The sequence below is a fragment of the Carcharodon carcharias genome, chromosome 20 (assembly GCF_017639515.1).
Source record: "Carcharodon carcharias isolate sCarCar2 chromosome 20, sCarCar2.pri, whole genome shotgun sequence".
Taxonomy (NCBI): domain Eukaryota; kingdom Metazoa; phylum Chordata; class Chondrichthyes; order Lamniformes; family Lamnidae; genus Carcharodon; species Carcharodon carcharias.
This window is the reverse complement of record NC_054486.1, coordinates 36,706,991-36,720,868: the sequence shown is the minus strand read 5'-3', so window position 1 is coordinate 36,720,868 and position 13,878 is coordinate 36,706,991. Positions and strand designations below refer to the sequence as shown.

The 13,878-nt window shown below is 40.7% G+C and overlaps 1 protein-coding gene across 10 annotated transcripts in view; it reads left to right on the top strand.

Annotated features, from left to right (window-relative positions):
- Positions 1–5,463, top strand: part of rbm25b (RNA binding motif protein 25b) — a 142,111-nt gene extending 136,648 nt beyond the window's left edge. For all 10 annotated transcript variants that reach the window (XM_041214071.1, XM_041214070.1, XM_041214069.1 and 7 more), the window contains one exon: positions 4,823–5,463. In XM_041214071.1, the coding sequence (XP_041070005.1) occupies positions 4,823–4,915 (93 nt within the window). In that variant the 3' untranslated portion in view covers positions 4,916–5,463. The remainder of the gene's footprint in view (positions 1–4,822) is intronic.
- Positions 5,464–13,878: the final 8,415 nt, after the last annotated feature.

The following is a 13,878-nucleotide window of genomic DNA, read 5'->3' as shown; positions in this document are numbered from 1 at the left end:
CCACTTTCTGGGTGAAGAAATTTCTCCTCATCTCAGTCCTAAATGGTCCACCCTGTATCCTCAGACTGTGACCCCTGGTTCTGGACTTCCCCGCCATTGGGAACATCCTTCCTGCATCCACCCTGTCAAGCCCTGTTAGAATTTTATAGGTTTCTATGAGATTCCCCCTCATTCTTCTGAACTCCAGCAAATATAATTCTAACGGACTCAATCTCTCCTCATCTGTCAGTCTCGCTATCCCAGGAATCAGTCAGGTAAACCTTTGCTGCACTCCATCTATAGCAAGAACATCCTTCCTCAGATTCGGAGACCAAAACTGCACACGATATTCCAGGTGTGGTCTCACCAAGGCCCTGTATAATTGCAGCAAGACATCCCTGCTCCTGTACTTGAATCCTCTGGCTATGAAGGCCAGACCATTTGCCTTCTTTACCACCTGTTACATCTGCATGCTTACCTTCAGCGACTGGTGTACGAGGACACCCAGGTCTCGTTGCACATTCCCCTCTCTCAATTTATAGCCATTCAGATAATAATCTGCCTTCCTATTTTTGCCACCAAAGTGGATAACCTCACATTTATCCATATTATACTGCATTTGCCTACTCACTCAGCTTGTTCAAATCACACTGAAGCATCTCTGCATCCTCCTCACAGCTCACCCTCCCACCCAGCTTTGTGTCATCTGCAAACTTGGAGGTATTACATTTATCTCCTTCATCTAAATCATCAATATATATTGTGAGTAGCTGGGGTCCCAGCACCGACCCCTGCAGGACCCCACTAGCCACAGCCTGCCGTTCAGGAAAAGACCCGTTTATTGCTACTCTTTGTTTCCTGTCTGCCAACCAGTTTTCTATCCATCTCAATACTACCCCCAATCCCATGCGCTTTAACTTTACATGCTAATCTCTTATGTGGGACTTTGTCGAAAGCCTTCTAAAAGTCCAAATAAACCACATCCATTGGCTCTCCCTCATGAACTCTACTAGTTACATCGTAAAAAAATTGCAGTAGATTTGTCAAGCATGATTTCCTTTTCATAAATCCATGCTGACTTTGTCCGATTCTACCACTGTTTTCCAATTGCTCAACTATTAAATCTTTTATAACGGACTCTAGAACTTTCCCCACTACCGATGTCAGGCTGACTGGTCTATAATTCCCTGTTTTCTCTCTACCTCCCTTTTTAAATAGTGGGTTACATTAGCTACCCTCCAATCTGTGGGAACTGTTCCAGAGTCTATAGAATCTCGGAAGATGACCACCAATGCATCCACTATTTCTAGGGCCACTTCCTTAAGTACTCTGGTATGAAGATTATCGGCTCTGGGGGTTTATCGGCCTACAATTCCATCAATTTCCCCAACACCATTTCCCTACTAATATTGATTTCTTTCAGTTCCTCCCTCTCACTAAACCCTGTGTTCCCCAACATTTCTGGTATGTTATTTGTATCTTCCTTTGTGAAGACAGAACCAAAGTATGTATTTAATCGGTCAGCCATTTCTTTATTCTCCATTATAAATTCCCCTATTTCTGACTGTAAGGGACCTACATTTGCCTTCACCAATCTTTTTCTCTTCACCTACCTATAGAAACTTTTACAGTTTTTATGTTCCCCGCAAGCTTACTCTCGCACTCTATTTTCCCCTTCTTAATCAATCCCTTGGTCCTCCTTTGCTGCATTCTAAACTGCTCCCAATCCTCAGGTCTGTTGTTTTTTCTGACCAAATTGTATGCCTCTTCCTTGCATCTAATACTATCTCTAATTTCCCTTGCAAGCCATGGTTTGACCACCTTTTCTGTTTTACTTTTGCGCCAGACAGGAATAAACAATTGTTGCAGTTCATCCATGCGCTCTTTGAATGTTTGCCATTGCCTATCCACCGTCATCCTTTTAAGTAATCTTTCCCAATCCATCCTAGCCAACTCGCGCCTCATAATAAAGCTTTTATTAAGATTCAGGACCCTAGTCTCATAATCAACTACGTCACTCTCCCTCTTGATGAAGAATTCTATCATATTATGGTCACTCATCCCCAAGGGCCCTTGCACAACTAGATTGCCAATTATTCCTTTCTCATTACACAATACCCAGTCGAGTATGGCCTGTTCTCTAGTTGGTTCCTCAATGTATTGGTCCAGAAAACCATCCCATATACACTCCAGGAATTTCTCCTCTACAGTATTGTTACTAATTTGATTTGCCCAATCTATATGCAGATTAGAGTCACCCATAATTACAGATGTTCCTTTATTGCATGCATCTCTAATTTCCTGTTTAATGCCATTCCCAACATCACCACTACAGTTTGGGTGTCTATATACAACCCCCACTCACGTTTTTTGCCCCTTAGTGTTTCTCAGCTCTACCCATACAGATTCCACATCGTCTGAGCTAATATCTTTCATCACTATTGCGTTAATTTCCTCTTTAACCAGCAATGCAACTCCACCACCTTTTCCTTTTTGTCTGTCCTTCCTAAATACCAAATATTGAGGTGCAACCCATCCCTATAGAATAAGTGCTTTCTGCCCCAGAACTGGTCGAACTGCCTCAAGAACCTGAACCCCTCCCACCAGTTCCATTCTTGAAGCCATGCTTTGATCCTTTCTTTCTATTTATACTCTGGCTAGTGCTTGTGGCAGGGTCAGGGTCCTACTTTTTTAACTTCTTCCCTAGCCCCTAAAAATCTGATATTAGAACCTCAATATCTGCCCTCTGTTGTTGGTACCGATGTGCACCATAACTTCTGGCTCACTCCCTTCCTCCTGCAGAATATTCTGCACCCTCTCCATGACATCCTACGCCAAGGGAGGCAATACATCATGCAGGGCACGAAATGACAATTACAGATTTGCCTGTCAGCCCCATTAACTGTGGAATCTCCTATAACAACTGCATTTCTAAGCTTTGCTGTTCCCTCCTGTGCAGTTCCTTGCCCATTAGCACCATAGTCAGGGAGCATTCCCAACAGTTTCTAATATGGAGTATCTGAGAGATACTAACACGGAGCAATTGAGGCAAATAGCATAGATGCATTCAAGGGATGCATGAGGGAGGAAGTAATAGAAGAATCTGCTGATTGGGTGAAATAGAGTTGGAGGAGGTTCATGTGGAGTGGTCTGTTTCTGTGTAAACTCAATGCAGCTTCTGAAATAGTGGTAGCATGGGGAAATTAGCATGCAGGGAGGACTTCTCAGTTTAAGGTCGGAAATTTTTCCCACTTTTTTTCAAGCCCAACTTCATAATCTGAAATTTATTAAATTGCAGGCTGCTGAAAATTTTGGTAAATACTTTCCGTCTAATTAAAATGCCAGTATGAACAAGTGCACACGAAATGAAATTCCATGAAAATGGAATATGTGATGTTACTGCCTTCAGTACTATTTTCTGCACATGAATTTTTCAAATGCCACAAGATTTTGCTTTTCAGTTACTAAATTATATTGATCTGTTCGTGGTAACATTTTTATATGTAACTTAGTCATTTAAACAGGATTATTACTCCTTGGCTTTTCAGTCCAGTAAAAGAGCAGTGCAGTATGAACAGGGCCCAATTTGAAATGTCTACGTACACTGTTATGTAGTCCAGAAAGCCAGGTGGTGAAAGATTGAATTGGAGCACACTTTTACAGACTTTTATAAACATTTATTTATGCGAAATGCATTTCAATCATAACACTACCTAATCCAACAGCTACAGTTTCGAGCTATGTCTATTTATAGAGGCTCAGGTGAACCCTCAGCTAATGCCCACCATCTCAATACAATTAAAAACAACATACAATTAACATAACAAAAACAGAATTACCTGGAAAAACTCAGCAGGTCTGGCAGCATCGGCAGAGAAGAAAAAAGTTGACGTTTCGAGTCCTCATGACCCTTCAATACAATTAACATACCCCATTGAATTAATCATCGCCAATTCATAGGCACTAATGATAATATGCATCCAGCCTGTATATAACGTAGAAAGCTGGGAAGTTTTTAATCATCCAGTGATGCATGTTATTTCAAATAACCATTTGGTCATTGTCCACGCTTCATGGAATCTATGAAAGGATTATAGCGACTTGTGGACAAGAAAATGCTTAGCATACTGTCAGTGGGCACTGGCAGTCTTGTTTTCACTGTATTGCATGCTGAACTGTGGTGCATATCACTCGGGATGTTGCAGCAGTCCCCAATTCAATATTCACATTTGTTGCCTAGTTGAAGGTTAGCTTTTGAACCTAGCTAAGTATCACATTGTCTCGAGATTCCTGCAGTGTTACTTATTCCATTTTTTAAATCACAAATTGAAAAGCTTTTAAAAGCCACCTGAGCTGTAAGGAACTCCATCCCGTTCCATTATACAGTGTATTTTAAAGCAAAACTTCAGCTGTATGTTGGCAGTTATTATTTAAATGGGTACCTAAACAAACACAGTAAATTAGAATGTCTGAGATACAATCCCTGATCTGAAGTGATTTTTGATCACAAGAATGGCATTGGGATGCTTCAGTTGCTGTGCATCCCTTGTTAAACTTAGCCAGAGGTTCTGGCTCATCACCACTCTCTGTCGCCTGTCCTGTGTAAATGTGGACCAGATACATCTCAGCTTTGAAATTTCTCACAATATGTAGTGACATTCATTGTCTAGAACCTGTCATGATGAGAAGTCATAAGAACAAAGTGCCAAAGAGTTGGCAGTGGCCATGGAAATCTACCCCTGGATGAGTTCGTGCCTGGAGGGGAGAGGAAACCCGAGGGAGGGAACAAAAAAAGTCAAATTACTTCAGATGATATTAAACTAATTATTATCTCTTCCACCAGGTACTGGATGAAGAAGCAGAAGTCTTCATAGTGAAGATGTGGAGGTTATTAATATATGAAACGGAGGCTAAAAAGATAGGACTTGTTAAATAGATTGTAATTCTTACACATAGGAATATGTCTTTTGGAAACATTTCTTCCATTCTTCAAAATTGTAACTTTCATCTGTCTTCAGAGGCACTTGTGAAGCTTGTATTTTTTATTTTAGAGATAATGTGAAATCCTGTCCCATTCCTTTGGTTTGTCATATCCCTAAATCATCCCTCTTTATTTCACTAAGATAAATGACTGGTTATTTTTTATAAATTGAATGCTTCTGTGTATTTTCATCACCAACACACTGATTTCTGTTCTGTCGGTGTTACATTTATGGAAGGTTGTGCTGTATTGATGCAAGGTATTTGCACTTAATATCCAGGTTGTTCCTGTGATACGGAGGAGCAGGTTTAGAAATAAGATGTTTATACATTTTTTGTTTTGAAACTAGTAATTTTGAAAGAGAAAAACTTTGAAAGATGCAGAAATGTTTTCTCATCAACATTATGAAAATATTTTAAAGTTTGCATTTAAAATGTTTGCATTTCCAGCAGGTGACAGAATAGGGGTTGAATGGTTTTGAAATAAATAAAAAGGTTTGCCAATGTCTTAGTTGACTTTTTAAAGAGATCTGTATCCCATTTAGTTGCCAACATAGGTTTAATTGAAAACATGTTTTGAAATCAAATCTTCATTACATTTACAGTTACCATTTTTTATATAGCCAAAATTCTTTGATGAGAATACAAGGAGCAAGCTATTGTTTTGTCAGCCTCATTCAAATTACTTTGGGGTAAAGTTTTAATAAACTACAATGACCTTTGTAAAGGGTGTAATGTGTTTTAAGCGGTGATATGTTGGCCTCATGGTTAGCTTAGACATACAACCTATGTAGGCCCATTAAAAGGAATGCTATCTCTTTAATGGGTCTTTTTGATCTTGAGTAACTGTATCTAGAGACTGTTTATTTTAATCTAGGATGGTTGGGAGGCTTTATTTTAGAAAGTCTTCAATGCAAGATGTTGAGCAACCTTTGTGGGGCTCCAAAATCTGATGAAATTATTTATTACAGAATTGGAAGTGTTCTATTGGGTCCTGAAACGCTGTGAAGTATATTTGGGTTTCCTTCCAGTTTTTTTAAGTGAGTTTGAAACTCTAGATTTGACAGTGTTGCTGACAGCAAGTCACTGAAAAAAAGAGCAGCTCTGATTGCAAGAAATAGAACAATTGTTTCCCTACATTGGTGATTACTCACCTTTACAATAAAGAAAGTGAAGTTAATTTTGCTAATACCAGTTTAATATTACATGCAGGAATTAGTACTGTAAAGTAAGTATACAATATAATTTTGCTCTTAAAATCAATCTTTCTTTCCCCCACAACCTAGGCTGAGCTACTGAGTTATGTCAACTCATTATGGATAGAGATGGGCTAAATGATCCGTCCCGTTTGTACATACCTGTCTAGAATTTTTTTTTTAAAGTGTTGTATCTGCTGGTGCTTTGGAGAGAGAAGCACACAGATTTCCTGGGTCACATCTGGTGTAAAATCCATGTAAGTAAACAAATTATTTGGACATTTCCGTGCAGTGTTTAAAAAAGCATTTCAACCCAGCCTCTTCTGCAGACTTTGTGGGGTGGTGTTGATGTGGGAAACAGGTCAGAGTGCTATTGAGATACTATTTCACACATTGTTATTGCTTGGAATAATGATGACCATCTGTTGCCAGAGTCAGGGTACTAAACCAGAAGAACACACAAGTTCACTCAGATTGCCAAGCCCCACAGGGCATTGAAGACAGTACAAATAGTCTTCTGGGTGTCACTGCCACCAGTTCACCCAAGTTTTTACTTGTATCTTTACTCATCCTTTCTTCAATGAAATCCTGAATAAGTAATCTCAGGTCATGTAAATCCTATCCTCACATCTTTCAGGATCAGATTTAAAAACCTATTTTCATATTTTTTTAGGCCAGTGGGACGACATGCACTTTTGGACTTGGTTCTGGGGAATGAGTTGGCTCAAGTGGATCAGATATCAGTGGGAGAGCTTCTAGGAGACAATGACCATAACATAAGGTTTAGGTTAATCATGGAAAAGGACAGAGCACTGCTCTGGGAAGGATTAATTGGGTGAAAGCCGACTTCGATGTCATGAGAATGCACCTGAGTCAAGTAAGTTGGAGTCAAATGTTGGCAGAAAAGACGGTGGCTGAACAATGGGCCACCTTCAAAGAAACAAAGTATTGCAGGCATTGTCAAGGCATATTCCCTTGAAGGGGAAAGGTAGGACAAACAAATCCAGCGCGCCCTGGGTGACAAAGAGAGGTAAAGATGAAAAGGAAGAAGTGCGTGTACGACAGATGTCAGGTAGAAATTACAAGGGAGTATTAGGCTGAATATAGAAGGACCAGAGGGGAAATGAAGAAATTAATAAGGAAAGCAAGGAGGGAGCATTAAAAGAGACTGACCGCACATAAAAGGAAACCCTATGGTCTTTTATAAGCATGTAAATAATAAAAGAGTGGTAAAAGAATGAATAGGGCTGATTAGGGACAAAAAAGGGGACTTGCATTTGGAGGCTGGAGAAGTAGTGGAGATGTTCAATAAGTACTTTGCATCTATCTTTACAAAGGAAGAACTTGCTACCCAGGCTGAGGTGAGAGGAGGTAACTGGCACACTCGAAGAACTTGCAAGGTGTTGGAAAGGCTATCTTATCTTAAAATAGATAAGATACTAAGACTGGATGAGGTGCATCCAGGGGTACTCAGGGAAGTGAGTGTGGAAATTGCAGAGGGATTAATGATAATCTTCCAGTCTTCATTAGAGACAGGGGAGATGCCAGAGAACTGGAGAATGGTGAATGCTACACCCTTATTCAAAAAGGGGTGCAAGGATAATGTCGGCTACTACAAACCAGTCAGTTCCCTACCAGTTAGTGGTAGGGAAACTTCTGGAAACAGTAGAGCAGGATAAAATCAATAGTCACTTAGACAAGTGCAGGATAATTAAGGAAAGCCAGCATGGGTTAATCAAGGGAAAATCATGTTTAACCAACTTGCTAGAGTTTTTTGTGTAGGTAACAGGAAAGGTTGATAAAGGAAAAGCTGTTGATGTAGTATATATGGATTTTCAAAAGGCAATTGATACAGTGCCGCACAACAGACTTGAGCAAAATTCTAGGCCATGGAATAAAAGGGAAAGTAGGCATTTGGATAAGAAATTGGCTGAGTGACAGGAAACAGAGTAGTGATATATGGTTGTTTTTCAGATTGGAGGAAGATTTGTAGTGGAGTTCCTCAGGGGTCAGTCTTGGGACCCTTGCTCTTCCTGATATATATTAATGACCTCATCTGGTGTGCAGGGCATGAGTTCAAAATTTGCAGATGAGATGAAGGATTGAAAATGTCAACTGTGATGGGGATAGCCTTGAACTTCAAAAGGGCATAGACATATTGGTGGATGGGGCAGACAATCCAATCCAATTGGGCAGATCAAGTTCAATGCAGAGAAGTGTGAGGTGATTTGTTTTGGCAGGAAGGATATGGTGGGACGGTATAAAATGGAGAGCCTTTAAAGGACATGTAGGGATGGAGGGACTTCGGTGTATATGTACATAGGTCATTGAAGATGGCAGGCATGTTGAGAGAGCAGTTAAGAAAGCTTATAGTATCTTGGGCTTTATTAATAGTGGCATTGAGTACAAGAGTAAGGAGGTCATGTTGAACTTGTATAAGACACTAACTAGGCCTCATCTGGAGTACTGCGTCCAGTTCTGGGTGTCATGCTTGAGGAAGGATGTGAAGGCATTGAAGAGAATACAGAGGAGATTCACAAGAATGATTCCTTGGATGAAGAATTGTAGCTATGAGGATAGATTGGAGAGGCTTTCCTTGGAGCAAAGAAGGCTGAGAGGAGACTTGATAGAGGTATTCAAGATCCTGAGGGGTATGGACAGGGTAAATAGTGAGAAACTGTTCCCACTCAAGAGAACATCAAGAACTAGAAGGCACAGATTCAAAATAATTGACAATAGGAGTAAATGTGGTGTGAGGAAAAAAATTTTCACCGAGGGTGGCTGGAGTCTGGAATGAACTTCCTGAAAGGGTGGCGGAGGCAAGTTTGATCGAGGTATTCAAAAGAGAATTGGATTGCTACGTGGAAAGAGAGAATGTGCAAGGTTACGGGGATTAGGCAGGGAAATGGGACTAGGTGGAATGCTCTTTCAGATAGCCAGTGCAGACTTGATGGGCAGAATGGCTTCCTTCTGCACTATAAAGATACTGTGATAGAGCATCCTGAATTACGATTGCTTGAGTACGTTTTATGCTAAGGATTACTGTCCACTTGGAACAACAACAAAACTGACATAAGATTTTAGCTTCTACCTTATGTTATTACTGCATAAGTTTGAAAGTAATCTCTAATTTATAATGTAAGAACACGGGTGATGCAACTCCATATTTATATGCTTGTAGTTGAGCTTGGATGAACTTTGAGTTTAAGCTTGTTTGGTTTAATTTGTATGCAAGAGTTTCCTAAGTTTCATACACTTTCTATAATACTTTTAGTGGCAGAATCTGATTTTATCAGACCACCATGAAAATGGACTAACACCAGTTTATTTCAATTGTGCGGCACGAATGGTTTCTTTGAATACTTCTTCAGTATGTCACAACTAAAACATTTCTGTCCAGGGCAGCGCTTCAACTATCTGACTTTAAGTTGCAATTGGAAGTTGTCACAACTACATGGGTTTCTGCCGTTCCTCTTAGCTCCCCTTTTCAACTGTACTTACAAGAAGGTAATAAGTGCCTGAGCTACATGGCTGTCTGGAAATATTGCTCAATCTAATGTAATTTATTCATAATTCCTGTACAATTTTGCAGCACAGAAGGAGCCATTCAGCCCTTCACATCTCTGCTTACTCATAAAAGTGTTGTCTCAATTTATGTCCACAACAATATCTTCACAGCATGATTCACTAATATGGTTGGGATGGGTTTAAATTAAATTGGTAGGGTAGGTAGGAACCAACACTTAGAAGTAAGAAAGAGGAATAGGGTGCATACAGAAGTGAGACTTTTGGATGGTGGTAGAGAAGGAAGTAATACAACAATACATTTACAATGTATGCATTAAATGCATCCAAGTGTGGTGAACAAAGTTGCTGAACTACAAACAACTCGGCATGTGGGAATGATACAGTGGCAATAATGGAACTGTGGCTTAAAAATGGTGAGGACTGGGTTGTTAATATTCATGGCTCATGGATGGGGAAGGAGAAAAGGGAGGTGGGGTAACTGCTGATGAGAACATTGTAATGTTAGAAAGAGGATGTCCTTGGGGTATGCGGACGGTGGGGAAGGACAGAATCCACTTGGTTAGAGCTGAGAAGCAAAAAGTTAATGATGATGCTACTGAATATATTCTGTAAGCCTCCAAATAGTGAGAGGTACAGGAGCAAATCTGTAGCAAACTGCAAGTATTTATAGAGTTGTGATATTGGGGAAACCTTAATTACCCAAATATCAATTGGACTAATTTCTGAACTGTTCAGGAGAACATTCTTAATCAGTATGTTCTCGATTCAACTAGGAAGGAGGCGTTGCTGGACCTGATACTGGGGAATGAGGTGGGCCAATGGGACCAAGTGTCTATGTGGAAACACTTGGGTAAGAGTGATCATCATGTAAAGTTTTGATTAGCAATGGACAAGAGCAAGGGACAATCTAAAGTATAAGTTCTAAGTTGGAAGAGAGCTAACATCAATGAGTGTAGCTAGCCAGGGTAAAATGGAACCAAATATTGACACAAAAGTCTACTGGAACAATGGATGACCTTCAAGGAAGCGATGTTTTAGGTCCATTCCAACAAAGGCACAAGGTAATGGAACCAAAGCGAGGGCTCTTTGGATGCTGAGGGAAGTAGAGAACATGATAAAACAAAAAAAAGTATGATGCATGTCAGATAAATTCTGCAAGCATGAGCTTGGCCAGTACAATAAGTTGACGGGAAGTGAAGACGAAAATATGACTGGTAAAGAGAATAAGAAAATAATGGCTTTTTATCATAAAGAGGGTGCCAAAAATCTACTGGCAAGTAAATATTAAGAGGAAGAACCAGTGTTAGGACCATTGCTATTATGGAAGTGAACAGGGAGAGGAGAACCTTGGACTTTACATACATAGATCTTTGAAGGTGGCAGGCCATATTGAGAGAGCATTTGGGATCTTAGGCTTCATAAATTGAGCTATTGAGTACAAAAGCAGTCTGAATCTTTATAAAGCTCCAGTTCTGGTCAGCACACTTTTTGGATGAATGTGAGGGTCGTTTTGAGAGGGATTGCTGGAATGGACCTGGCCTGTACCTGAAACATCTCTTCTTTGAAGATCAGTTTTGGGGAAGAAATGCTGGGGGAATGAGAAAGAGCTTTTGGTAGTGAGTGATAATGACCCAAAACTTGGTGTTTTGAGGGTGGTGGGTGCCTGAGGCCAACTGGGGAGGAAGCCCTGCCTTGGAGAGCTGCCAGCCATTTGTTTGAACAGTAGTTTTCTGGTCCAGCAGTGCCAATGATGACCACTACTGGGACCGCAACCAGTTCCAGTGAAGATGAACCAGGAGCTAATCAATGCAAGAAAGTCTGGGAAGTCAAGACAAGAAGCCCAGCCAGGAGGTGGGGGGATAGAGTGCAGGTGCAAACATCAGGCAGGAAAGTGGCACCCAAGTGGGTCTCGTGATTGCAAAAGGAGGCACTTCCCATTTCCCACCTGAGGCCAGAGCAGGCTATGTTGTTGGGCTTCCTAGCCCCACCGCTCATCCCCATCCTCAACTATCTCCTGCTGGCTGAACATCTGTGGGCAGGATGGGAAATGGCTATTAATTGGACCATGTAAGGCCCTAATTTGGGCTAAGAGCGGGCTTGTCACCTGCCACCTGTAAAATCATGCTGAAAAAGCTATCTGCAGAATTTTATGGGCTACAAAATTTTGCCCTATGATCTTAGCTTTTGCCCCATAACTCTTTAAATTAGTCCTTTTCTAACAAATATTCAGTTGCCTGTTGCGCTCTTTCAGAAAATCTGAACAGTTAGTTTTGAAGGAATTTCTCATTTCCCTTCTGGTTATTTTGACAAATTATTTTAAATCCGTGACTTCTAGTTTTCAATCCATTAACCAGAGGAAGCAGTTTCTCCCTACTTGCTCTATCAAAACCCTTCATATACACCCACCCGGTTACACGCTCACCCTCTATATCCACGCCTGTTCTTCACCCACACTTTCCATAACCACTTGTTACACACACTTCATTCACATATCTGTGAAACACACGCTTGTTATATGCTTGGCTGTTACACATCCGTCTTTCACCTGTCCTTTTTACATTTGCCCACCTGTTTGATACCTGCAATTTATACACCCGCCTGCTACCCATCCTCCCTATATACAACTGTCTGTTACTCACCCTTCTTACTATACTAAGCCTGTTACATACATGGCATTTACAGACCTGTGTATTACACAATAGCCCTTTATACACCTGGCTGCCTGTTGCATACTTTTGGCTCATGCATCTGTCCTTTACATATCTGCCCTTTAAATCCAGCTGTTTTCATGTATACATGTGCCCTTTGTATACCCATTCTTTATAAACAAGCTTGTGAAGTACTGCAATTTATACAACCACCTGTTGCATTTGTTTGCTCCTTTGTTGGTATCGTCTTCCCAGAAGGTTGATTGCCATGGATCTCCACCTCAGTCTCATGCTGCCCACAAGCCAATTCCACACAAGTCAACTGCATCCAGTCCATTATATTCATTGTCCTCTGCTTCGCACTCCTATGTTTTCCATTGATCTACCCCTCCAGTAACTGTCTCTGTATACCGTCTGCTCTTGTATCTTTGTTATTTTCTCTCTCATCTAGACACTACCAGCACTTAGTTTGTCATTGTGTGGGATATGTGGAACATCCTCCACATCTTGAATGCATTCAGCTTATGAATAGTCTCTTTGTTTGTTGTCCATGAACCTGAGGTATATAACATAGATGACAGAATGTAGCATCTCAGCATTCTTTTCCTAATATTCAGGTTCAGTTCCTTTGATGTTAACATGTCCTTCATTCTGACAAAGCGAGCCTTGGCTAGCTAATACTCCTTCGGATCTCACAATCACATCTTCCATTGTCTGTGATGATCTACCCAAAGGTATGTGAACCTTTTCACTTGTTCCAGGACGTCCATTTATTTAAAGTTTCACTTCCAGCGTTAGGTCTTTGCTCATCACCATTGTCTTGGTGGTCTTCACATTTATTCTTAATTCATGTTTCTCACTCGTTGTTTTCATCTTATTTATATTTTTGTGTCATACCTAACTCTGCAATTAGTACAGTGTCATCTGCAGTAACTCAAAGGCTCCTACTACAGCACTTCCCAAACCCATGACCTCTACCACCTCAAAGGACAAGGGCAGCAGATGCATGGGAACACCTCCACCTTGAAGTTCTCCTTCAAGCCACATACCATCCTGACTTGGAACTATATCGCTGTTCCTTCACTTGCTGGGGCAAAAGCCTGGAATATGGACTGCAGTAGTTCAATATGGTGGCTCACCACCACCACCACCTCAAGGGCATGCTGGCCTATCCAGCGATGCCTACATCCTGCAAAAGAATATTTTAAATTAATCTCAAATTGCAGTGTTGCAACCTGGTAGATCTTCTGTATCTCTGAAGATAGTTGAACAGTTTTGGGATCATAACGTATCCGTGGTGCACCCCTCTTGACGGGGAAGCTGTTTAACAAACAGCCATCAAGCCTCCCAACTGCTGATTGATGCCAGTGTAAATTTTGAATTATCCTTTTATCATTTCAGTCAATTTCTAATTTAAACACCTGCCTTTTCCCTGTAATTTGTTATATATTTGTTGCATTACCTACAATTTATATACACACCCGTCGCACACCGTCCTTTAATATACCTATTTTATATACTCAACTTATTATAGCCACCTGTTGCAC